The 25,629-nt window shown below is 34.1% G+C and overlaps 1 protein-coding gene across 1 annotated transcript in view; it reads left to right on the forward strand.

The window, feature by feature from the left end:
- The window catches only part of LOC107292458 (receptor-type tyrosine-protein phosphatase T-like), a gene marked incomplete at its 5' end in the record, with an annotated part of 181,919 nt that overhangs the window by 97,869 nt on the left and 58,421 nt on the right, over positions 1–25,629 (forward strand). The window contains 2 exon segments of the mRNA XM_015821547.1: positions 5,740–5,769; positions 18,156–18,301. Coding sequence (XP_015677033.1) covers positions 5,740–5,769; positions 18,156–18,301 — 176 coding nt within the window.

Here is a 25,629-nt window from a genome sequence, read left to right on the forward strand (position 1 = left end):
TTAGTCCAATAATTATTGGTCTAATTTTTAATTAGCAGTACCTGGAAAAATCAAAATATTGAGCTTAGAAGTAAATGAAGGCAGGACTTTTAAAACTTGAGGTTTCTTCTCTATGTCTTGATTTACAATGTACCCACTACCATCCTATTTTATTTTATTTTTTTAATGATTGGTGTGGTTCCAGGAATTCTGCCCTTTGAAAATAGGGGCTTCTCTCCTAGAATTTCTTGGACTGGCTATGTAGCCACAAAGTTTTCTCTGGTCACATGGCCTGCTCTTAGAAGCTGCCGGAACAAAACCTATTTCTTTTGTCTATTCAAACTTAAGAAGCGTTTTTGCTTTTTAAATTGAAGATTAATTGCACAGAAAGGGTGAAAAGTAGAAAGTAGGACAGCAGGTTTTAGCTTGGTCTATAAACTCCCTTCTATGGGTATAATCACCCTTTCATTTTAAATACTAATGAATGAATATGCTATTGAATAAATCCACAAATTGCCTTAATCCATTAAAATAAATGCTAGAACCTTTAAGAATATATTAGCTTCACACACAACTGTGAGACAACTTTCTGCAAATAAGAATTTATTACTAAACATATAGCAGAAAAAGGAAAATTAGAATGTAAAAAAAAACATTTACATTTCAATAGAAATACTAAAAGTTTCTTCCCTGTAATAGTCCAGATTCCTTGTATTTCTCTTTCTGCTGCTCCATTGATCAAATCAGATTATATTCATATGTATGTCTTCTATTGAAAGAAGGTATAATTAAAATCTAGGAATCAAAAATGACTTGATGGCACATGATCAATCACTAAAATAGGATCAATGCAAGGTGCTTATCATTTAGAACATCAAGCAGGTATTTGTAGAAATGTGTATTTTCCAGTGATTCAGAATCAGTATCAGGTTACATTTTATATACTTAGAATATTTTTCCCTAATCCAATAGTGGCTTTAATGTCTTTCTTTAAGCATATATGTCTATGCAGCTGGACTAATTTAGTATATTCTTTTCCAAACAACTCCCATGAATACCATGGAACATTCTACTCTATTTTGTGAACCTCAGAGGGAAAAAAGCTCATAAATAGCGGAGAAAATTATTTTGATACTAAAGATTAAATGACCTATGGTGCCATTGGTATTTTTTATCCCCATTGTTTTATATTATATTGCTGAATTTCATCAGGACCATAGTCTAACCTTGGGTCTATCAGAAACCTGGAACTAGAAACTACTCTCCAAATTTTTGATTTGGAATTTGTGGTGTGAATCTTTAGAAATCTTTAGAAAGTTCAATGTTATTATCTTTTCCCTATGTGTAGAATTTGAATTAATACCTATTAAAATCTATTCACATAACATGAAAAGTGCAATGAGCACAAGGACAGAAAGCTGGATAATTTTATACAAGATATACAGTACTCTTTGACTTGGAAATGGAAATGTAAGAAGCAAGAAAAGGAAGATGATGAAGACATTGTCTTAAATATGTATTTTATTTAAAATGTTTTACTTTTGTTTGCTTGTTTGTTTTTCCAAAAACAAATAGCTTCATTGGGAAAAGGAGGAGCTCATTATCAGAACTGTGGGAAGATGGAATAAAGAAGTATAGCCCTATGGCAAGACAAGCAGCAAATAAATTTAACAAATAAGACAAATAAATACAAGAGACTTTCTAAAAAAAAGTTTGAGAAAATAATAGGAAACATATTTATTTTAATTTTATGTATGTATGTACAAAGGAAAAATGGAAATGATATTCCTTCCTTATTTGTCTTACCTAGTATCTTATCTTTGTTTCAGTAAAGCAAAGATGCACTTCTCCATGTTTTCTTTTTTTAAAAGCATACAGTTGGTACAAACTTTTTAAACATTGTGGATATTTGGGGAGAAGCAAGTATCGTAACCATCTGGTGTCTTATATGCCTGCCTTGTTCTCTTTAGATTTCATAATCTAATAACCTAACAAAGCTGAATAAAACTTCTTATCAACTCATTGATTGTCAAAATATATAAGTGTATTTGATAGGAAACCAATCAAGTTTCCATAAACACCTGGAAAATTTTCAAATTCAGTTCCTTGTTTGTAACCAATCTGACAAACTGTGAACAGCTTTTACATTTCTGTAGTGAGATACATGTCCAGAAATGATATTTTCCAGAAAACATGTAGTAGGTCACAAAATAAAAAAAAATAAGAAACAATTCTTTAATCATTGTTTATGGAAAATACCAACACGTGTAGTAATTCAAGTCCATACAAAATATATTAATTATTGAAAGGAACATATGGATAGGAGTCTATACTTTTAAGAGAGGATAGAAGTAGAATGACAAGAATTTGGGTACAAATGGTAACCAAAGCCCCAATAACCACAGTTAGAAATTGAGACTTAGAACAAGGTGAGGAAGAGAAAAAACATTTTTTTCCTTTTCAGTGCTTTGCAAAATACAAGAACTATGAGAACATTTTCATCCTGGTGTATATCCAAGCAAGCCTCCTTTTGCAACAGCAGGTGCCACAGATCCTTAGTCAATGATAATAATTTCCAGGACACACATTTAGAGGTTTCATTCCTTCAAGTAGATAAATAAGATTTATATGTAGTTTTGTATGCAACAGCAGGCTTTAAATTTGGAAGCATGGAGAAAGCAATAAAGTTCACAGAATGGAAATTTACTTGAATAGTTAATATGAATTCAGCAGTATTTTGTTTGATAGAATAGTGGACACAGAACTTTCTGATTTTTAAGTTTATTATGAACAAAATAAATAATGCATCTCTCCATGTAGATGTTTTGTACAGAACGATTCTACATAGTTTTCCAAGACATTTTTTCCAATTTATCCAGTATTATGTATAGATTATCTAAAATATTGGAGGTTGTGTCATTTTTGTAGTAGCCAAGTGAGAAAATGAAATCTTATTATCACAAGTTGATTCTACACTTAAAAGCTCCCATTGAAATCATTGGATCTAAGTTAGTCATAACCAATGTCTCATTGATTTAAATGTAACTAATCAGTAGGATGAAATCTGTAATCAATCAGAATGAATGAAACATGGTAGGCAATGAAGTACCAAATGTGCTTGAAATTACATTTCATGCATAAGTAATTGAAACATAAATATTCAAGCTATTAATTCCATACATTAGTACTGTAGTATAATGAATACGGAACTGGAGGTTTTAAAGGATTCAGTAGAATGTGAATGGAAAAAGAGAAGTCTTTGAATAAGCTAGCAGTATAAAGCCTTAATAAATTTGAATCATGGTACACTGAACACTCACGTGCCTGTTTAAATTGTGGAGATGATGCAGTTGTAGCTTTTCTTGCTAAAACCTCATTGTGGGGAGTTGCTAATAAGTCTAGAGTTAATGTCCAAAGCTGTAGGCAGGATATTGTATGTTATAAAGGCTTTGAAAAAGACTTAATGTGTAAGTCATTTATTTTGTCATCTCTGGCATAGAATATTTGTTTTCAGAAGTTAAGAATTTGCTCTGTGCTATGTTCCCATTTGTATGCTTCTCTTTGTTGGAGTCAGAGAAAATGATATGGTTCATTGCAAACATACTCTGAAGCTTGAGACATTTTTGTTGTTGTTGCTGGGCCTATGTATTCTTAATTAATTAAGACTGTTGGCAACTGTGATAGTTATTTCAAGAGTCCTTTTCTTGTTGCACTTGCAGTAATGAACAGTATATCTTAAAACATAATTAAAGTGGTTATTTCCAATGTTTGTAACCACTGGACATATGCATACTGATAACACAGAGAAGAGAAAAGAACCAAAACCTGTAAAAACTGTGCCTGATTTAATTCCTTGTGACTTAGTTTTACAAATTGTCTTAGTTAAATTGGAATTTAGGAAGATGGAATAGACAGCAAAGCTAAATTAATCTGCTAAGAAATTCCATCCCTTGTTTAACTGGAAAAAAATTGTATAAACCTCTGTCTTTAGAGCAGTAGTTAGTTGGTTACAAAGATGTTTTAGCTGACAATTTCTGATATTCAAGAACTACCAACGATCATATGTCTTGAAACTGTAATAATATTTTAAACGTGTTAAAATATTAAGTGTAGCTCATTGTATAGTTTTTGCTTTTCTCTATTGTCTGTAACAGTATGTGACACATTTGTTAAAAGAGAACAACCTGTTCCTTGTTTTACAAGGTGACTTTGAGGTGTAACATTCCAATATGAATGGATGAACTTCAGGAGGTTAATGAGTAAGTGGGAAGAACATGATATATCATCAGCAGGGGAAAAAATTGAATGCTATGAGTATTTGAAAGTTATTATTTCTAAAGCAGGTAATTTAGCATGCACTGTGTGCATTGGCTGTGAACATGTGTGCGGTTATGCACAACTGCAAGTCTTATTCATGTACAACTCAAATAAATTTCACTCCAGAGAGGAAAAGGGATACAAAACATGTCTTTCAAATTATTTCTTGGTATGATACCAATGGGCTAATTTAAACTATGCATTTGCTTTCTAGTGGTTTGACAAAACCTATGTTGTGTAATTGCTTTGTATGACTCATAGTCAGTTTGAGAGAACATAAAATGATATTTTAATGCTCAAAGGAGTTGATGTACCAGTGGGATATTCTGTGCAATTATGCAACATATATTTGCATGTGTGTTCATAATGCAGGACAATTCAAGCTTAATTGTGAATCCTAGATTTACAAGGGTCCAGATTAAATATGTATGTGGACTTTACTAGTTAAAAGTGTGTTTGATGTTGTTTGAATCTTTGCCAAGACAATACTCTTCCCAGCAAATTATTCTACATCAGCTTACTTATAGATGTGGCACTTATATCTAGAATACATAATTATGAGTTATGAAATGCATAGTTTGCTTATTACATTTTCATATGCAAAAGCAATTCCATTATTAGAATATATAGGAAATGAAATCAATTTTCAACTTTTATTTAGTAGAGCTCAGCCAATCCATTACTTTGTTTTGCTGTTTTCACATTTCTGCTTCCCTTGATGATTTTTGGGACAGCCGTGCACACTGTTTATTCATGTAGTCAGTCTATTCTCACTGTGTGATTGTTCTTTCTGCTTTTAGTCACTGTACTGTCCCCCCCTCTTTCTTTCTTCATCTAAGATAACTTTTCTCTTCCACTTGTTTGGCTTCAAATAATGTCATGTGTTAAATGTGATTGACTTCTCTGTAGTGTGATTTAGCTCTATTGTGACATTTTGAGAGTGTCAGATAAAAATATTTACTGGTTATTCTAGAAACTAGCAACTAAAAATTAGGTGGCAAAAATGGATGCATGGAATGCAACCATTGTTGCTGCCAGAATCATGAATAGCCCCTTCTTCAATCCTATAAAAGCTTGCTTATGAATTTTGAGTCTTAAATTTAAACCTCAATCACCTCTAAACTTGTGTTCTTTGTCATGCCTAAACAGGCTTAAAACTGCTTTACAACAATTGGTAGGTATTGTTGTTTGGTTAGGAGCTCAAAGCCTTGTGAACTGACTTGCCCAGGACTATACAAAACATTAGTCACATGCAAACATTCCTGTTTGAGGAAATTAGACCAGTGTTCAAAAACTAAAGGAGAACAAAGCAAATTTGGTAGTAGAGTCAGCTCTGCAATACTATGTCTAGTTCAAACTTAAAATCCTTGATACGAAGTCTAATTATGCTTTTTTCCTTCTTCCCCACTATTGGACATTTCCTTCATCTGACTGCATATTTAGAAGAAATGCATATTCCTACTCCTATTACTTGTAAGTACCTAGTTGGATATAACAATTTCCTTAAGCATGCACACCAGAGCAGCAGGATTTTGTTTCTTTGTTTATAAAATATTTTTCTTGATTTTTTTTGTATTACTTCACTATTTTTAATGAGTACTATTAATGCCCATGGTATTAATACCCCCAGCCACATATTTAAAGGGGACAAAAATAGAAGAACACAAGAGAGTTGGTTCCATGTGCAGATATAATCTATACCCTTCTCACTCCATTTTTCCCCACTAGTCTTTGACTAGCAACTCTGTCTGATTAGGGCCAAAAGAAATGAATACCGTAACAGGCAGGACTCTTTGTTACTCTTTCTCACATTTCTGAAAATCAACACTGTGTATTAAGAAATCTTCATCTGGAAGCATTCTTGCTTTTTATTTATTTATTTATTTATTTATTTATTTATTTATTTATTTATTTATTTATTTATTTATTTATTTATTTATTTATTTATTTATTTATTTATTTATTTATTTATTTATTTATTTATTTAGCTATTTGGGCACCCTTTACTGAGAGTACAGATTGTGGGAAAGATAAATTTGAACATTTGCATATTCACAGTTCTAATCAAGATAGAACCATAAGGAGGATACTTTAAAATCCTTAAAAATATCTGCAGCCATGTGCTTCTGAAGCAATCCAATTAGAACTGCGATTCATGCCAGCACCTTGATTAAATATTGTTCCATTGGCCTTCCATTATTTGAGGTAAAAAACAGATATTGATCATATAATTCCTTAGCATCTCAAAGAAAGGTCTGCATCTATTAACAAGGCCAGAATTAAACATTTTAACAGATCTAAATCTAAGGAAGTTGCATAATCTAAAAGAATGAACGCTTCTTCCACAGTATTCAGACTAGCTTTACGTAGAATTCACATACAGGATATCATGTGCCATGTATGAATCAATTTGAAAGTCCACTAAAATTGCTTATTGTACTATTACTTCACTAACTTTTTTCCCAAGGTTTTAAAACATATCCTAGTATTTGAGTTCAATTATTTTGGGCTCTGCTAATCCTTAAATTATGCAGGGTCTTTGATTTCTTTTTGTCTGGCTTCCCTCATCAAAGGTTAATTTTTTGTTTTTAAAAAAGAGCCAAATGTGACTAGGCTGAAAATGAATCATGCATATGTTTGTTGAAGTTCATGTCTTTATTTCCAACTATTTATATATCTAAGAGCTATAATCTTGTTTTAGAATAACTTTTGCACTTAACAGGAAGTGCTATAATATTTTATATATTATTTTCTCTCAAAAGAGAATTCATAGAAGTCATATGATTTTCTCAATTAATAAAAGGCAAGAACCTTTTTTTTGTTCCTTTTTTTCTTGCTCCTTAAATTAATTCTTTTGCTTCCTGAAATGTGATTATCCTTCTGGTTCAACCTTAGTATGTCTATAACATTAGGTTAATATTACTCTAATGAATGGATTAATATTACCCTATTAATAGGATAATATTAAGTTTTGTCTCCTATTCACAGAGGAAGGACAGAATGTATGAATATCATTTGGTGTAATATAACCATAGATTCAATCTTCCTGTTCTTCACAGTGTCTTCCCAGCAAATAGATTCTCTAGCTCAGGGTGTCAAACTCAATTTCATTGAGGGCTGCATTAGCATTGCAGTTGCCCTTGGGAGGCCGGGTGGGTGTGGCCAGGGTGGGTGCAGCCTACCGGGTGGGCGTGGAGGGAGTGGGTGTGGCCTACTGGGTGGGCATGGCCAGCTCTACATTGTTCACATCAATGGTGCCTGTGGGGGCCTGGGCAGGAGTGGGACAGATCTGAGGGTCTCTGGCAGAAGGGGGTGGGACCAGGGCAAGTGCCTAGGCATGGTCCACTGGAGGAGCCTCACTGTTCCTCTCAGGCCATGTGGGGGGGGCTGGATGGTGGTGTGGGCTGCCCAGAGCCCTGGGCAACAGAGGTCAAATGCCCAGCCTGGCCCTCAAGCACCTGTGGCACCAAGCCCAGCCCCACTTCCCCAAGGGGGTACCCAGCTGAACTAACCTCCTCCTCAAGGCTGCTGCTGCTGTGCTTGCTCTCCTTAGTTAGGTTGTTCATGATGGGTACCAGGGCAAATTCAGAGGGAGACTGAGTGGCATAGATGGCCACCACAAAATTGTACATTGGCTCCCGCCTGGCTGGCCTGGGCCAGGGCCAAGACAGTGGGGGCCGTTCCCTCACTGTTTCCAGGATGGCTTTGCGGGCCACATTAAACCACTTTGCGTGCCGCATCCAGCCCCTGGACCTTGTGTTTGACATGTCTTCTCTAGCTCAAGGGCACAAAAAATGAAGCCCATCATTACCTGTTTTGCAGTCCTTACTGTAGATTCGTTTATAAAAATACATAGTCATTTATATACTAGGCCTAGCTGCAGAAAGCAGTAGAATTTCAGGGAGAGACAGTATTATTTCCAGTTCAAGTTTCCTTAAATGAGTCACTCAAGTGGTAGAAGTTGGAAATGGAAAACTGAGGGGGGAGTGAGTTTGGGGTGATGATAATGATATTAAGTTGAATCACAACCTGGTTAGGTTTTAAATCATCTTTTCATTCATAAAATGCTCATAAAAGCTAGTATTTTTTTTTAATACATGGAGCCTAAAGGTATATTTAACAGCTTCTGGATGGAGTATAGGTATTCTTGACTTATGACCACAATTGAGCCCAAAATTTATGTTGTTAAGTGAGACACTTGTTAAGTGAGTTTTGCCCCATTTTATGACCTTTCTTGCCACAGTTGTTCCCTGAATTACTACAGTTGATAAGCTAGTAACCCAGTTGTTAAGTGAATCTGGCTTCCCCATTGATTTTACTTGTCAGAAGGTCGCACATGATCTTGGGACACAGCAATTATCATAAATATGAACCAGTTGCCAAGCATCTGAATTTTGATCACATGATTATAGAGATGCTGCAAAGGTCGTAACTGTGAACTATAATCATAAATCACATTTTTCAGGGCCATTGTAACTTTGAATGGTTACTAAATGAACTGTTGTAAGTTGAGGACTACCTGTAGTGGTTTAGGCATCAGCTAGAAAGTGGGAGACCATAAGTTCACATCCCGCCTTAGGCATAAAGCCAGCTGGGTGACTCTGGACCAGTTACTTTCGCTCAGCCCTAGGAAGGAGGAAGTGGCAAATCACTTCTGAAAAACCTTGCCAAGAAAACTGCAAGGACTTGTCCAGTCGTTGAGAATTGGACCTGATTGAACGTAAGATATGATTCCTCTACCTTTGCTCTGGTTACTGATGACCTGTAATGTTAAGTTTTGTATCTTGCTTTTCTAATAATGTAGAAATTAAATAGAAATTGTAGAATAGAATAGTATTGTGAAATAGTCCATCATCAAGGCAGTGACTAGTTTTAGATTGGCTTAAATTTATATTGTTGCAGCTTTAGATTTTTCTTTATGCTACTCTAGAAATTTCACATTATTTGCTATTGGGGGAGTGCTATTATTTCCTAAAGGGAAAAAATTCACTATGCTATAGGCTAGGTTTTAGTTTTATCTCTTTGACAGAATATTGTTGAACATTCTTTTGAATGTGCAAAATGAGAACCCAGGGATTATATGCAACCTTTTGCATGCTTAATATCATATATCAAAGCATATATTTGGTTTCCATTGCAATCTCATACATAAAGTAATAAAATTGTTAAAAGAAGTGATTCAAATAGAATCATTTGGATAAATCTGTACCAACTATTTTGTGAAATGTCATCATTTACATGTTGAATCTGTCAAATATAGAAAATAAATAAAACATTGATTCTCCTTGCATTTTAAGAATATAATCCAGCAAGAATTGCTGTTATAGCATTTTATATGTTTTAAAGGTGCAGATAAATTTCTTAAGTCAAATCTTTGAAATGAATGGAAAGAAAACTGCACAACTGCAATAATTTTAGAAGCTTCGCATTTGGAAAAATGTATGATTACTGTATGTAGACTCCTTACCATTAAATCACAAGGTTTCCTATTGACAATCACTTGCTCTAGTACAATTTCAGCATACAGAGCTGAATTTCCTGCCTTTGTGACTTTGTGAACCTAGTATTGCCGTTTTGTAGCACTCTCTTCAGCTTGTCCTAATCATGTAAATTTTGGATGTTCAGCAGGAAGTATTGCACATCTTTTTAAGGATTTAAATCTGATCTGGGTTTCTCTGTGAATACTTGTTCTTTTTTATTTAGTTAGTTATTTTGCTGCTACCCTTCCTTTCGTCCAAAAGATTTTACATGTTACCTCAGTGCTTTCCCTTTAAATAGATAGAGCCAGATCTAGATGGCTGATTTAAATATTCTACAATGCTTTAAGATGATATCTGGTGGATTTCAAATCCTATCTCCCAGGTCAAATACTGACATGGCACCTACTATCTGATTCAAAGGTGAAATCAAAGTAGAGATTTGAACAGAATTTAAAGGTTTATCTCAGATGTTATATAATTGTAGTCATTGAAAGTCTAGTGCTTATTAAGTGCTAAGAAGTTTCAGAGAGGCTCTGTTCTTTATTGCCTAAAAATCCTTTAAATATACTACATTCTAGCTTTACTGTTGGTCACCAAAATGCAACACAGGTATGAAAACAGTAAACATAAGCATTTTTCTATGACATTTATCTCAGCACACACTGGTTTCATTCTGACAGTCATCTGAGAATTCTTTCTTCACCATTCACCTTGTAATTTGTGTAATGACCAAAACATAGGTATACACACACACACACACACACACACTGTCTGATAACTGGCAGGCAAAATTCTTCAGAATTTCACATTTGATAAGCCTATGATCTGTAAAGGATTGGCACTAATGAGATGAAAGTCACTTTTCCTAGATGCTTCAGTTGTGTTTATGGTCAAGGAAGGGAACAGAAATTATCACGGATATAGCTTGTCATGACTTTACAAATAGCATTTGAATTGCTTTCTTTGTGGAAGGTAAGCATTTCAGATAAATGCTTCTGTCACTCAAAAGATAGCTCAGCACACTGACAGGTCAGAACTCATATTCAATGTTTAATTTTATCTTTTTTTTCCTTGATGCTTCTTACAATGGAAGAATGTAACTAGTGGAGTCCCCTGGGTTCTGTCCTAGGATAAGTGCTTTTTAAGATATTTTATATATGGCCTGGAATTGGGCATGACTAGTGAAATCACCAAGTTCACTGAGGATACTAAATTGTTCAGAGTAGTAAAAACAATAAAGGATTTTGAAGAACTCCAAAGGAATCTCTCCACACTAGCAGAGTATCAAAATGCCAGATGTGAGCAAGGGTAAAGTGATGCATCTTTCTACCAAAAACCCTAACTACTCATAAAAGTTAATGGGATCAGAGCTAGGAATGATTAATGAGGAAAGAAAAATTGCCAACATCATAATGCCCTTATATCAATCAATGATATATTGAAATATTGTTTGCAGTTCTGGTCAGCACACCACAAAAAGGATATAAGGGAACTAGAGAAGTTTCAAGAGCAACTAAGATAATCAGTTCTTAGTTTTCCTATAAGATAATCAGAACAGTTTTCCTATAAGAAAAGATGGAGATTTGGGGGACTTTTTAGTCTAGAAAGGAAGCATAAAGTGGATAAGAAAAAGCTGTTTCCCCTTCCTAAAAGCCTAGAATTAGAGGTCAAGGCAGTGCAATTGAATTCTTTAAAAATACAGTGTATAAATAAATTGTAGAATTAATTCCACCAATTCATGGACCTCACAGAGATCAATGGCTGCTAAGCCTTGATGGCAATGTGATAACCTGAAGGTTATCTAGAAGACTTTGTACAGTTGGTGGGTTGGCTGTGAAAAAGATTGCTGATCTAGATAGGCCAGGCATCTGATCCAAAAAGGCCCTTCTTATGTTCTTAAGCTGACATTTTTAAATAGAAACAAAGCAAAATAAGCCTTCAATAGGCTGAACACTTATTTTAAATCTCTCTTAGGCCTGTTAAAAATGTTATAAAAAGGTCACTGTGGTCCCACTCTAATGGTTTAAATTGATTCATTAGGTTTCTTCAATATATAAGGATATTACAGACTCCTGTTATTTTGAATCATTATATTGGCATATCAGGTTATTTGTGTGATAAACTGGGTAGAGGATATGAATTATCCCAAATGTTTTTCTTAATTTCTAAGTCCAGACTAGTGTTTCAGGATCTCCTCTATCATTTAAAAAACAGCAAGGTAATTTTGAATTTTTTTACTGCAGATTTACTGCAGATTATTTTACTTTGGATCTATTTGTGGGGGCTATTAAATTCAAAACTATATGATTTGGCTTTTGCAGAACAAAGAAACAGTAGTATTTTTATAATTTAACAAGCCCAGAATAGGGAAGTATATCTTTTGGTAGCTTTTGATATTAGTAATGGTACCTTGTTGGACCAACTGAGGGAGTTGGGTGTGGGAAACACAGTTCTTTAGTGTTTCTCCTCCTTTCAGTCAGTGTTGGTAGGAAGGGGAAGAGTCAGATCTAAATTGCAGAGTACCTCAGAATTTGATTCTATCCCCTCCTATTTAATATCTTTATGAATTTGCTGAGGGAATAATTTGTTGGCATGGAGTTAGGCATCAGTATATTTTAGTGGAATTTATCTGTCCCAGGCCATCCAAATGTGGTAATGGACTGAAAGCTGAAAATATTTGAATGGGAAGAAATTGTTTTGGTTCAAGTGATTTTTCATCATTAACTCTGAATGAGATAATAAAGTTGTGCAATGTGAATCCTACTTGAGGAGAAAGTGGCAGCTGTGATCATGATAGCTTTCACACAAATGCATCTTGTGCACTAGTAGCACTTATTCCTAGATGAGCAGGCACTGTTCATGGGTTAGTCATGTCTTACTTACCTCCTCTATTGCAACATGGTCTATAGGGGGTTGTCCTTGATGAACATTTGGGAACTTCCGTTTGTCCAGAATGCAGTGCACATGTGCTTTTTGAACACACCAGGATACAACCATATATAATTACTGGTATATGAATGGCATGAGTTGCACTGTCCCTTAGTAAGCTTCCAAGTGCTATTATGATGTTGGTTATCATCTATAAAGCCCTATATAGAATGAAAGTTATTTACAGAATTAAGTACCTGTGATGGTTTCCACGTGTACCATCAGTTATGGAAGGATGGATTTGCTCTGGGTTTCCTCAGTAAACCAGTGTCACCTGTTGAGTCCGAGGAAGCATGCTTTATCTGTCATGACACCTATACATAATCTCCCCCAAGAGATATAGACAATTCCAATTCTATTGGCCTTTCAGAAGACTGAAGATCTGGGTCTTTTTCTATGCTTCAGGGTGAGAATCTTAGTTACTGAAATTCTGGTATGGGTGCATGAAATACATGAAAATTGAGGTTTAATGGAGGATTCTATTTGTTTCTTTTTTCAGTTTTAATAGATTGCTATATTTTCATTTTGTTCACCATCCAGAGTTTAACTGCATAGATGGGCAGCCATATAAATTGAATTATAAATAAATAAATCCTTTGAATGAATTGAATTATTAGGGTGTGTAGGAATTTATTGCAATGTATCATTTAAATTTATTTTAATAAGCAATATTCATCTTTTTATACCCCTTAATAGTATATCAATAATGGCTAACCTCAGTAACTTAAAATGTTCATTATGATAGGCTCATCATTTCAGATTACATTTTGACTGAGAAATCAAACAAACTCTAATAATTAAGTTTATATAGCTGCATTCTATTAACAATCTAGAATATTACTTCTGCATAAGTTGCGCAATTACCTAGCTAGTCTCTACAATGTATTGCTGAACCTATTATTGGTTATATATTATGATATATTTTTTTCTTTATAATGTTTATTATTATTTATTTAGAAGTGTATAAAATCAAATAGCCCTGTGGGGGACTTAGTATTATGCATATGGACTTTTGGCCCCCTATTAATAATATGTATTGTATTTCTATCTTAACACTTTGTGCTTACTTTGAACTGCATAAAGTGGAAAATATCTTTTTATCACTCACTGCAAAACTAGTACTTGCCAAATGAATTAGTCCTATAGGTTCCCCTAGGTACAATTTATTGTGCAATGTTTAGTTTACACTACAGTAAACCCTGAAAATTGGGTTATTTCCAAAAATCGTAGGTAAGTTAACCAGGGGGAAATGTGATGTGTGTATACAGCCTCATATCTTTTCATAGAAGATATGCCTTTGCACATGAGTTCATTCCTGTGTCAATATTAATGATACCGCCCCAGCAGACTGTGACACCCATTTACTAATATTTATATAGTGAAAGATTAATTGCAGCCCATCTCACATCTACTGTACATTGTCATGTAAAGGATCATGTTGTGCCTGTCATTAATCATTACAGAGTAATGAAGCCATAACAAAATGTACACATATTTGTTTTTTAAGAGCCATTTCTCACATTAGAACAAATTTCTAAGCAGAAATGCTATGTCATATGGTTACATAGAATCAAGCACACTCGTTTTGAACTTAGCAGATATTATGCTAGGATGTAATGAGCATGTATACATTTTATTAATCCTATGATAGTGAGGTGCCTCTGTTCCAGAGTTCCTTTGGAATTTCTCTTCAAAACTTATCCTTGGGAGTTCTGAATTAATTTTTCCTGTTTCTGAAGTGGAGCTGATGTCCTATCATTTGCTTATTCATGTCTAAATCTTACAAATCTCTACACAAATGCATAACATGCAACAGTTTATGTTCCACAAGTTAATTTTCTTCTGTCCCTCCATCATGAACAGTATTACAGCAGGATATATAGATCAACCTACATGGGGGCCACATCAATATTGCAGATGTTCATTCATTAGGCATTTTGTGCAATATCTGCATCATCCTGATAGTATAAAAAAGAAAGTCCTAATATTAATTGTGCAATATCTAATTCTTTTTTAAAAGTAATGACTTAAAGGGCATTTCAAATCTTTAAATTCCATAATATCTGCTTCAAATGATGAGTGTGGGCTGACTAGTCTCTCTTCATTAGTCCCGCTCTCTTTTGCCCAGTTGTATCACTATTAAGATGTAATGACAAGGGACACAAAGTCACTCCTTTTTTTTTTCTTTTGTCCTTGCTTCCATCTTTGGACACATCAGGCAGAAGCCAATACCAGTATAGAAAAGAAGTGATAGGTATCTTTTGGGGTTCAGGAGGTGTTTTTTTGCTGGGGTATAGGATTCATCAGATTTCTAGTCATACCTTGTCCAAATGCCAGTTTCAATCCTCCTTTCATTTACAAGAGTATGGTGATTCCATTTTTATCTTTATTTTGCAGGATCCAAATTATAATTGTTATTGAATGTGAAGTAAGCAATTTTGACATACAGGAAGAATTCAAGGTCTCAGACAAAAGTTTCTTTGGTGGTGCCATATTAAGAGCTACAAAAGGGAGGAGAGAGTGGATTGGTGTATGAAATTATAGGTTGAAATTGCATCTCCCATCTCAATGTTATTGGCACCAATGCTTCACTTTGTCAGTGCTTTAAGCAAAGCATCCTTTCCAAGCAGCTTCATGAAGCAATGCAGACCTTGCTTCTTCAAAGAAAAAGCAAAGTTGCATCACTGTTTCATTTTTCACTATTCCACAGTCTCCTCTGACATATTTTGGGCTCAGAAGAACCCTTCAAACTGGAGGAAATGCCAGAGGAAGTCATAGGAGCAATGAAAATTGCCTCAGCAAAATAATTAGTGTTGTCCTCGTTGCATGAAAATTTCATAGTAACTTTCCTGCATGAGAGGCAGACAGTTTTCTTACAGGATCAAAAACAGCCATTGTGTCAACTCACAATCTTCACCTGACATTTTTGTCTCTAAATGTCTGCAGTATTAAATGACCATAGCCCATACCAGAAAAGATGGATTGCCTATGTAAGAATCAATTTAATTTTTGCTTAAATAGAAAGGCATTATTTAGCTTATTTTGTTCCTATGAACAAAACAATTTATTTCATAGGAAGAGGAAAACTGGTAAGATATTTTATTCAGATTTTATTACTGAATAAAATAGTGTACAAAGAATGTCTATAATATCTGCAGGTACACTCTCTTTTTCCCTCTTTTTCATTTTCTTATCAACAAAGTTCATGCAATGTTGTGATGTTCTATATCCATCCAGTTTTAAATATTGTTCCCTTCCCCATTTCCAAGCTGGGGATCTTGCACTGGTGGCAATGGGGAAAAAAAGTTTTTGTCTTGCTACCATTTCTGGTTAACCCATGCCCAAAACGGATGATCTTCTGATGGGTGTAAAAATAAAAAATGGCCTCTTTATAGGGACAGCATTTTATTACTATACCTGTCTGCTATATGTTTAAGGAAACATGGGAGGGGAAAATTTGGGGTGGGTAGAGAAATTCTGGAATTTTTCCCTACTGATTCTCATTCAGCTTGATGACATACAATTTGCATCTGAGATTATTTCAATTATGCCAACAATAATGGGTTAAGAAGAAAGCTCTATGCAAATAAGAATATGTTGGTATGAGTTATCTTTGTAATCTTGAAAGAAAGAAACGTGATCCTTCTCTGGTCATCTCTTCTTTGGAATGAACTTCCACAGGCAAGAGAAAGGAGATGGTAACTCTGACCCTATTCAGCTTTCCTGTCAATCTCCAGTGAAAACAAGAGGGTGATCTCTTTTCCTTTAAGTCCAGCATGCCATATTTTCTGGATTAGCACTACACGTGTCTTTTACATCATCAACACTGGCCACAGTGATCTGGAGATGAAATTCATCTGGATATATTAATTCATATTATATCAAACTAATTAAATGCAACTATTCTAAGTTAATATATTCCCCTTCTGTCTCATTAAAATTTACAATTTTCTGGCAATTTTGAGAAAGGCTCTGAAAGCTACATTCAAGAATTGCTTTTTCACTCCCCACTTTGGCAACCTGGAAGCTCAGAGTTATGTTCCAATCTAGCAAGCTTTCTCGAAGTCTTCAACATATATTGCTTTCTGCTGTTGGGTTTCCATATTTTCTCATAATATTAGAAAGTTTGGGAAAGTAGTGTTCTACAGTTTTCTGAACCCATCAAACAAGTAGAATGCAAGGAATCCAGTCCTTAGTTCCAAAAAACATCCTTTGGGATAGAAAAGGAAATAGCAGCATTAGAAGAAGAGAGTTCACTATGATGTTATTTTTTCCTAGTTCTGCTTCAAAGTTAGTTTCTAGACCTTTACAGATGCAACGTATGAGATGCTTTAAGAACAGCATGTTGCAAGTGTTTGCATTTCAGAGTCACAAATAGCAGTTTTTCTTACTGTTCACTTGGAAGGCTTGATTCTTTTTGAGCCAACAGCAAGATGTTTGTACAAATTTTAATGGCTTATTCTTGTAGAAACTTACTACAAAAATATTTTTTTTAATCTTAAATTAAGGAGAAACTTAATTTGTGGTATCTTCCAGTATATAAGAAACAGTTATGGAAACAGGCTTCTAAGTGGTTAGAAATTGCACATATATAAGCAAAACATAACTCAATGATGGGCACTTTATAGATGGCACTGGAAAACTGTAAGTGACCTAGACTGATAAACCAAGCATGGCCTTTAGATTTTTAAATTGTATACAATGTTTAAAATAAATTTAAATTTTAAGTATATTCAAGTTAAGAAAATAAAAATAAAAATATGCCTCATTATTACCATTTTTCTCCTGGAGACTAACTTTTGGCAAAAGAGCAAGGTCTCACACAAACATATTTTACTCAGTAGACAGATTGCTTTTCCAGTTGGAATAGAGATTGACAGGATTTCTAGGGGGGGGGGGTATACTTGACCAGAGACAAAATTATAAAAGGAGCTTCCATGATTAGATTCATATAATTGCTTGATAAGATCCCATTGCTGTCCCATTTGGTTATGCTCTTTTTTTTTCATTGACCCAAATTTTGAATGCTGTGAATTTCCATGATACTCCATTGCTACTCTCATATCCACTCTCCGTTGCTAACTCTTGCAAATGGAGATGTATCAAAATGCATCCTCAGGTTTGCAACAACCCTGCATGTTATGTCAAATCAGATAATATATGCTCGCTCTCTCTCTCTCTCTCTCTCTCTCTCTCTCTCTCTCTCTCTCTCTCTCTCTCTCTCTCTCTCTCTCTCTCTCTCTCTCTGTGTGTGTGTGTGTGTGTGTGTGGAGTGTTTTTTTGATGCACCCTGTCGGTGCACCCAAATATGGGAAGAAGAAAACTTTTGCCTGTCCCCCTCTAACTCTTTGTTAGCAATCCCAAAAAATTATATTTGGTTTTATTTCAATTTCTTTTAATTTATGAATGAAACTAATTCTGATTTCTTCCTTTTTTCAAAACACTCTGAAGGAAACTAGCCAAAAAGCAAAAAGAGACCCAAAGCAGCAGTCAACGAGAAATGGGGCCTGTTGCTGCTTCAGACAAGACTGCTACAAAAAGTGCCGCTCACAATGAAGACACTTTCACTTCAGGCTGCCAAGATGTTAATGGATTCAGTAAGTTTCACTTCTCAGGATGATTTTGGTAATTAATTGACTTGCATCCCACTGAAGCAAACAGACAAAAAGTTAAAGGTATAAAGTTAAGGATTAAGGGGAAAAAAACCTCAATATTATTTCTGTCCTGCTCTAATTCTTGGAAGCAGGAAGAGGCCTCTTTCACTTTTGTAATCCCAATTCAAAGCAGATACCGACAAATTTCAATGACAGCCCATTTGGTCTAGTGGTTGAGATACCAAGCTAGGAGACTGAGAGTTCTATCTCACCTTAGACACGAAAGCTGACTGGATGGTTTTTGGTGAATTATTCTCTTCCTCAATCCAACCTGCTCACAGGCTGATTGTGGGGAAAATGGTAAGAGGGAGGAGTATTAGGTATGTTCACCCCTTGACTTAGTTATAGAAATAATAATGGTGGGATATAAATAAATAAAAATACCTGAAATCCCCAGATCCTTTTATAGTTGTCCCTAGAACTTTCTTTTTTCACTTTTTGACAAAAGCCAGTGCAGTGTATTCCTACATTTTGAAACCAGAAACATAAACAAACCTATATGTCCTAATTATGCTTAACACATTTAATAATAGAAGGAAAAACCAAACGTATAGCCCTGATTCAAGAGCAAACTGAAAAATATTTTGCATAGAAAAGACTGGACAGCTACCTGTCTAAAATGGTATAGGGTCTTCTGCTTGAGCAGGGGCTTGGACTAGAAGACCTCCAAGGTCCCTTCCAGCTCTATTCTGATTGATCACACTGTCTACTACAAAGCCTTCTCCAAGAAATGTGCTTAGCTTGAGGATTCTGAACTGGATCCACTTTGTAAATATAGTCTATAGTCTCCATCCTGAAAGTACAATGATCCTATAGCTCTTTCAACAACCATGAATAGCTGTGCATCTAGTGAAAAGAGTAACAGCAGTTTCACACTGAATGCTGTATGGCAAAAGCCAACATTGCCAAATAAGCTGTTGCTTCTTACGTCAAAACTGGGAAGAAAACAAAAATTCTTGAATTGATAAGCTGAGGAGTCCCCCCACAGATTACATTTTTTTTCCTGTGGAAAACACTATTATTATCAGAAATGGACAGCTAACGAAAAGCATAGAAAACAGAACTTTTTAATTGTCTATGCTGCCTCCATTACTCAGTTTTAGTTTCTGAAATCTCATTCTTCAGATTCAGTTATTAATCAATAAGACATAGCTTTTAAAACCATGTGGAACAGGTGAACAGAAATATGCATTGTAGCATGCAAAACTATGAAACCAGGAGCTAGTGTAAAATCCCCCCCCCCCGTGATTACAAATTGCACACACTTTCACATAATGCTGCTTTCTGTTGAATTGGTCCTTGATTCAGATATGTAGAACAATAAACAATATTAGATAGCATTTGTGCACTGAAAGTCATAATTACTAAGGAGATGCAATGATGGATTTTCCTCTTCTTTATCATCTTCCATTGTGATGATCAAAAACATTCTAAACAAATGAATACTACCCCACTTTAAAAGGGAGATGTCACTCCTGCTTCTGTGCCAAATTCCTCTCTCGGAGAAAATAAAATAATTAATTATATTACTGGTTTGCTAACTTGAAGCAACAGGTTTTGTTAATGATGCTTTAGAAACTTTATTTCCCTTTCTCCTCTTTTCAACCCTATGAAAGTTAAAAAACAAACAAGCAAACAAAGTTAACTCTGGTGAAACTGTGCAGGAGCAAGCTACCAAGGACAATACCTTGGTAGATAGAAAGTTATACATTGATTTAAGGATTCAGATAAATTTGGAATATTGATTTACTATAAATTAGAATTGACTGTAAAAATAAACAGCCTCTCATGGGAATCAGATTGATTCTGGCTTGGGAACTGCAAATTAAAACAAAAGATAAGTGATGGTTTTAGAAATTGGACTCTGGAGGGGAGTAAAGATTTACAAGCATTGTGTCAGTTAATACTGGAACTTATAGAGTGTTACAAAACATAACATTGGAAATATTAAAGGAAATCTTTGAAGAATGGAATCAGAAGTTAGTAAATATAATATCAACACTGTCAGTATTATGTCTGCTTCTATGGATAGATTATGTCTAAACGTTTTTAATGAAAGAAAAACAGATGTAGAATAAATTTTATCTGTCAAGATAGAGAAAATATAGAGTGTGGAAATACAAATAACAAGTCAAGAGAATGATTTGTAAAAGGACGCTTCACCTGATATATAAAAAAAGCTAGGTGAAGTTTTAAAAATTAAAAGGGAAATACAAACAATAAACCAAGAGAATGACCTGGGAAAAGTTTTCATATTAGATCTCCAAAAAGGCTTGTTAAAGCCATGAAGAAATCTGTGTGATAGCAGAAAGAAGAATTGAAATCAAATCATACTGTATATAAATATTTTATTGAATTAAAAAGTGAGTCTGTTAGAAGTAAAAGGAAGGAATATAACTTGGTTTAATAGATCAATGTTACACAAAGACTTTAAAAAAAATGTTCTGGCAGCCCTTTAGGAACTTTTAGCTGACAACAGGATTGAACAGTTAATGTTTTATGGATTTGCTTATAAATAAGGGATGGGACACAGGATGAAACCTTATACTATGAAGAGTTTGGGTAGGCTTGTGCTGAAGGTAGGAAATAACTTCTTTATATATTGCTTTTCTTTTTCTTTTTTTTTCTTTTTTTTCTTTCCCCCCCACTATTTATTCTTTCCATTCTCTTCTCCTTCTCTGCTTAGTTTGCATTAGTTTTTACTATTGTAATTAAATTTTTTAATAAAAATATATTAAAACAGAACATCAGAAGGAAATAGCTTTTCATAGGTAGATACAACCTTCCCTGTTTTTTTCTGTTATTGTTGTACTGAAAAGAAACTGGCTTAGACCATTTTATTTTCCTCTTGATGACAATGAAGAGAAATTCAAGCTTTAAATTACAATTCATAAAACTCCATATGTTCAATGTTTCATTGATTCTGATTTTTTTTAAAAAAAAATATCACTGTACATCTAGATGAGGAATGATCAGGTTGAAGACAAAACAGAACTGAGAAATAAGAGAAAAACTGTACAAATATTTCTATAGCAATTTTATCTACAAGTATAGCTAACATATCTTTAGGTAGCCATAAATTTATGGCAAGAAAAAAAATCACATAAGTATCTGGAATGTGTTAAATATGAGTTTGTCCTCTAGTGTTCCATGAAGAGACTGTGATTTATCAAGTGCCTTATTGAACAAATGGATACTGGTACTACATCCATAAAGAGAACTGTAGAGAGAAAGACATCCTTAAATTTCTACTGTCTAATTCAGAAGATATTCTGCAGGGTTCCTACAGAACAGGTTCACATAGTCTGGCATCCTATGAGCAATGGTGACGTATTCAGCATGTAGGCATTTCTCTGCTGACACCCTACTGATGAGCTGTCATGCAGGACTAAAGAAAGTGTGAAAGAACTAAGCCATAGGACATTCTGGATACTTCATATTCACAGCTGAGAGAAGAGTAAAAGAAAAAGATGATTGTCAGAATGTTAGAATATCATGTTAAGCTATGAAAGTTCCTCAGGAATCTCAGGTTGCTTCTTAAGATATATCAAGTTGGCAAGAAGACAGTTTTGCTTTGAAAAGAAAAGGCCCAAAAAAGCTTCTGAAACAATCTATTTTAATCCATGGAAAGACTTTATGTTAAGATGGGGGAATATGGATTTTTGATTGAACGTTGAAAGTCATGCTGCCAGGGAGCATTATAAATTTAGCATTATTTTCTGGCACCTGAATAGGTAGAACAATTAGGGCAAAAATGATCTATCACCAAGGATGAGTGCATAAGATGCTGCTGTTGGACAGTGGTTTTTCACATTGCTAGATGTAAAAGAAGACCTCCAAGCCATAGGTAGTCAGGAGATTTTCTAAAATCCAATGTTCATTATTGATTTGTTAGGGGGGACTTGTTTCAAACAATACATACTTTAAAGCAATATTTACATCATATGTTAATTAGCATATTAATTGGGGGAGAAGGAAATTATTTTTAATAACTTCTCTGCTAAATATTACCAGAGTTTCATTTTACACTACTATACATATAATAGCACACATACACACAAACACACAGCAGTGGGGTGGAGTGAGTGGGGTAGAGTGGGGTAGGGTGGGATGGTATAGGATAGGATATTAACTAAGCCATAGTCCATTTGATATAAAGTCTAGAAGAAAAGTCATAAAGGATAATAAAATAAATTGCCTATTTTAAATAAAAAGAATATTCTACCCGGAGAATACCAGAATACATAAATTGAGTTCAGAAACAGACAAACTAAATGATAAAACCAAAAAAATAAAAATATAGCAGGAAGTCAAATGCAGAATGAAATGATTTGTGTGAAAAATGATGCAAAATTCCTATTTTTGCAACATAAAATTATCTCATAGAATCATGTTACTTTCTAATTGATTTTGACAATTGTGTTCAGGTCCAGATGCCAGAGTCATAAAAAAAGGGTGACAAACTATATTACACTTTCAGTCTAAAGATGGGCAAATAGCCCATAGTAGATTGGAAGCCAAGAAACCTAAACAGAAGGATGGTGTTTTTTCTCAGAAACAAATTGTTCATATGGGGTTGAGCAAAAAATGAAGTTCTGCTTTATTTTCTTTATATACTTTTTAGTATTAGATTGAGCCCCTTATTTATCATCAGCCTCAGAAAGCAAGTTCCCACTAGTTTGAGCTCTTAATTAATTAGCTATCAATATTTTTGCTAAAATAAACAAATAAAACCCTACATTATATTAAATCACTAGTATGATTGTCCCCTTCTCAAGGCAGGAATTATTTTATATTAGCATATTACCACAATCAGGAACCATGACAAATGGTTCACCATGAAGTAAACAATTTGTCACGTAATAGCTAAATGAAAAGAAAGACAATTGGGAAGCCAATTTTTAAAGTATTTTTCTTTACCACTAGGATAACACAAAAAGTAATATGAGATATTCTGGAACTTTGCTTAGGAAATGTCAAATAAATGACAACCTTTTATTTCAGAAGAGTGAGTTTGGATGTGTGTATAATTAAATCCATTGTAAACATCACTTCAAAAATAATTTATTTTGTGGAAAGGATGTCGTCTCATGTTACACACTGCCAAGACTAACATAATAAAAATATAAATTGATATGATAGGCTTATCATATTAAAATCAGAGCTGTAACAATTAATGGAGCGTTCTGAAACATAACTTGCCTTTTATATTCAAAACACACTTTTTTGTGGCAGAACTTGAATTGTCTGAACAGATCTTAATCTTATTGTTGTCATATTTCTGCACTATCCACACACTTCTAATCTCACAAGATTTCTATTATGTTCGGAAAAGTTGAGAATTTGGGTTCCTTTTTAAAAACTAAAAAACTGATTGAAGCCTATGATTTACATAAGATCAGATAATACCTGGCTGTTATGGCAAAAACAATGCTTGTAACTGTTTATAATTCCCCCCCCCTTGCAGATTACTTATGTGCTTTTAATGTCATATACTGCCTGGAGTCACGGTCTATAAGTTGAGTGGCTATATGCTTAATAATAATAATAATATCATAAAGATCCTGGAGACAGCAGAATAGAAAAGAAAGAACTGGAAGAAATCACAAAATACAAAGATCTGCAAATAGAAATAGAATGACTGTGGCAAAAGACAGCAAAGATAGTACCAATAGTAATAGGTGCCTTAGGTGCAATACCAAAACAAGTGGAGTACCACTTAAACACCATCGGCATTGACAAAATCACCATCAGTCAATTGCAAAAGGCAGCTTTACTTGAAACAGCTTACATCCTGTGACAATTCTTTTGACATCATCAAATAATAACATGTGCATGTCCCAGGTCCTTGGAAAGAATTTGACAGATGAATGAAAAGCCAAATCCAATCTAAACATCTGGCTGACTGAGTGACATACCATAATAATAAGCATTTAGATCTTCAGCAGCATTGTAAATAGAAAGGCATATTACTTATAATATTCACCAACATACAGACATGTTATAATTGTAATATGTTTTAGCAGCAGCATTCAGTATAAGGTAGAAAGGCAGTTTACAGAGATTAAATCCATTGACTGGTAAATATGAAAATGTTCTGTTAGAAGATGGCATCTGTTAATTTTTCAACTAACTTTTTTTAATTCTACAGTATATAGCAAATATAAGTCACTGTAAACATTTTTAATATATTTTTCCTCTGTTTATACAGAAGTGCAAATGGCAGGGAGAAACAGAGGAAATTTAAACTGAGTTACAGAAAAATCTTCCTATTGATTAGAAACAATAATTTATTGTTGTTAATTTGTTCTGGGATTGCAAGCAATACATCCCAAGAGATGGCAAAATGATTTTCATAATATCTCATGAATTTATACTTAGACATCTTAGAAATAGTATATACATCTCTAGCATTACTTGCAGAAAATTTGAGTACTTGTCTTGTTTTGAATTCAGAGAGTATCTGTGAGCAAAAAGCATATGGCTTGCTATGTTTTGTTGCTGTTTACTTTGCAAAGCAGAGAATCAGCTTTTGCTTATAAATACCAGAAAATTATTATGTAGAGCCAGTGTGAAAAATTTGGCTGAGACTGAAAGATCCATGTTCAGATTTTCTCTGCAACTGATCCTTACATATTCTCTTATTCACTGGAAAGAATTTATATTCTTTATTATATTTTATAATATTTGAATGTAGCTTGGACAAAGCTTGTTGTGTTACTTGGACATACTGTAGTGCTTACTTAGAACTTTGCATCATCACTTTTAGTAGCACAAGTTAAAATAGCAAAAATTTGGAAAATGATTTTTTTAAATTTGTCTATACAGTTCAAGCAGAAACAGTAATTCACTCTAAGATTCATATGTCAGTGTAGTACCATTTATATTAAATATAAGATTTCTTATATTTATATTATTATAAATATTTATAATAGAGTTTTAACAGCTAATCCAGATTGTCATCATCTATTTCTTTTTTCTTCTTCTTTAGATGTTGCTTAAAATACTGCTCAGGAGTAGCTGGTTGGCCACTGATAAATACTAAAGCAGTAATTTCCAAACTTGGTAACTTTAAAATGTGTGGACTCCAATTTCCAAAATTTAGCAGCTAGTAATTTTTTCCCTATAAAACTGAAAAAAATGGCAGAGACCAAAACAACATTTAATCTAGGCATGGGGAAATAGTAATTACAATTGAACATGCTAAATTAAGTAATTTTGAATAATGATGTATCCAGTGGCTTTGAGTATGCTTTAGTAAGTCTACATAT

Source organism: Protobothrops mucrosquamatus, unplaced genomic scaffold (assembly GCF_001527695.2).
Source record: "Protobothrops mucrosquamatus isolate PMUCROS unplaced genomic scaffold, P.Mucros_1.0 scaffold1345, whole genome shotgun sequence".
Classification (NCBI taxonomy): Eukaryota; Metazoa; Chordata; class Lepidosauria; order Squamata; family Viperidae; genus Protobothrops; species Protobothrops mucrosquamatus.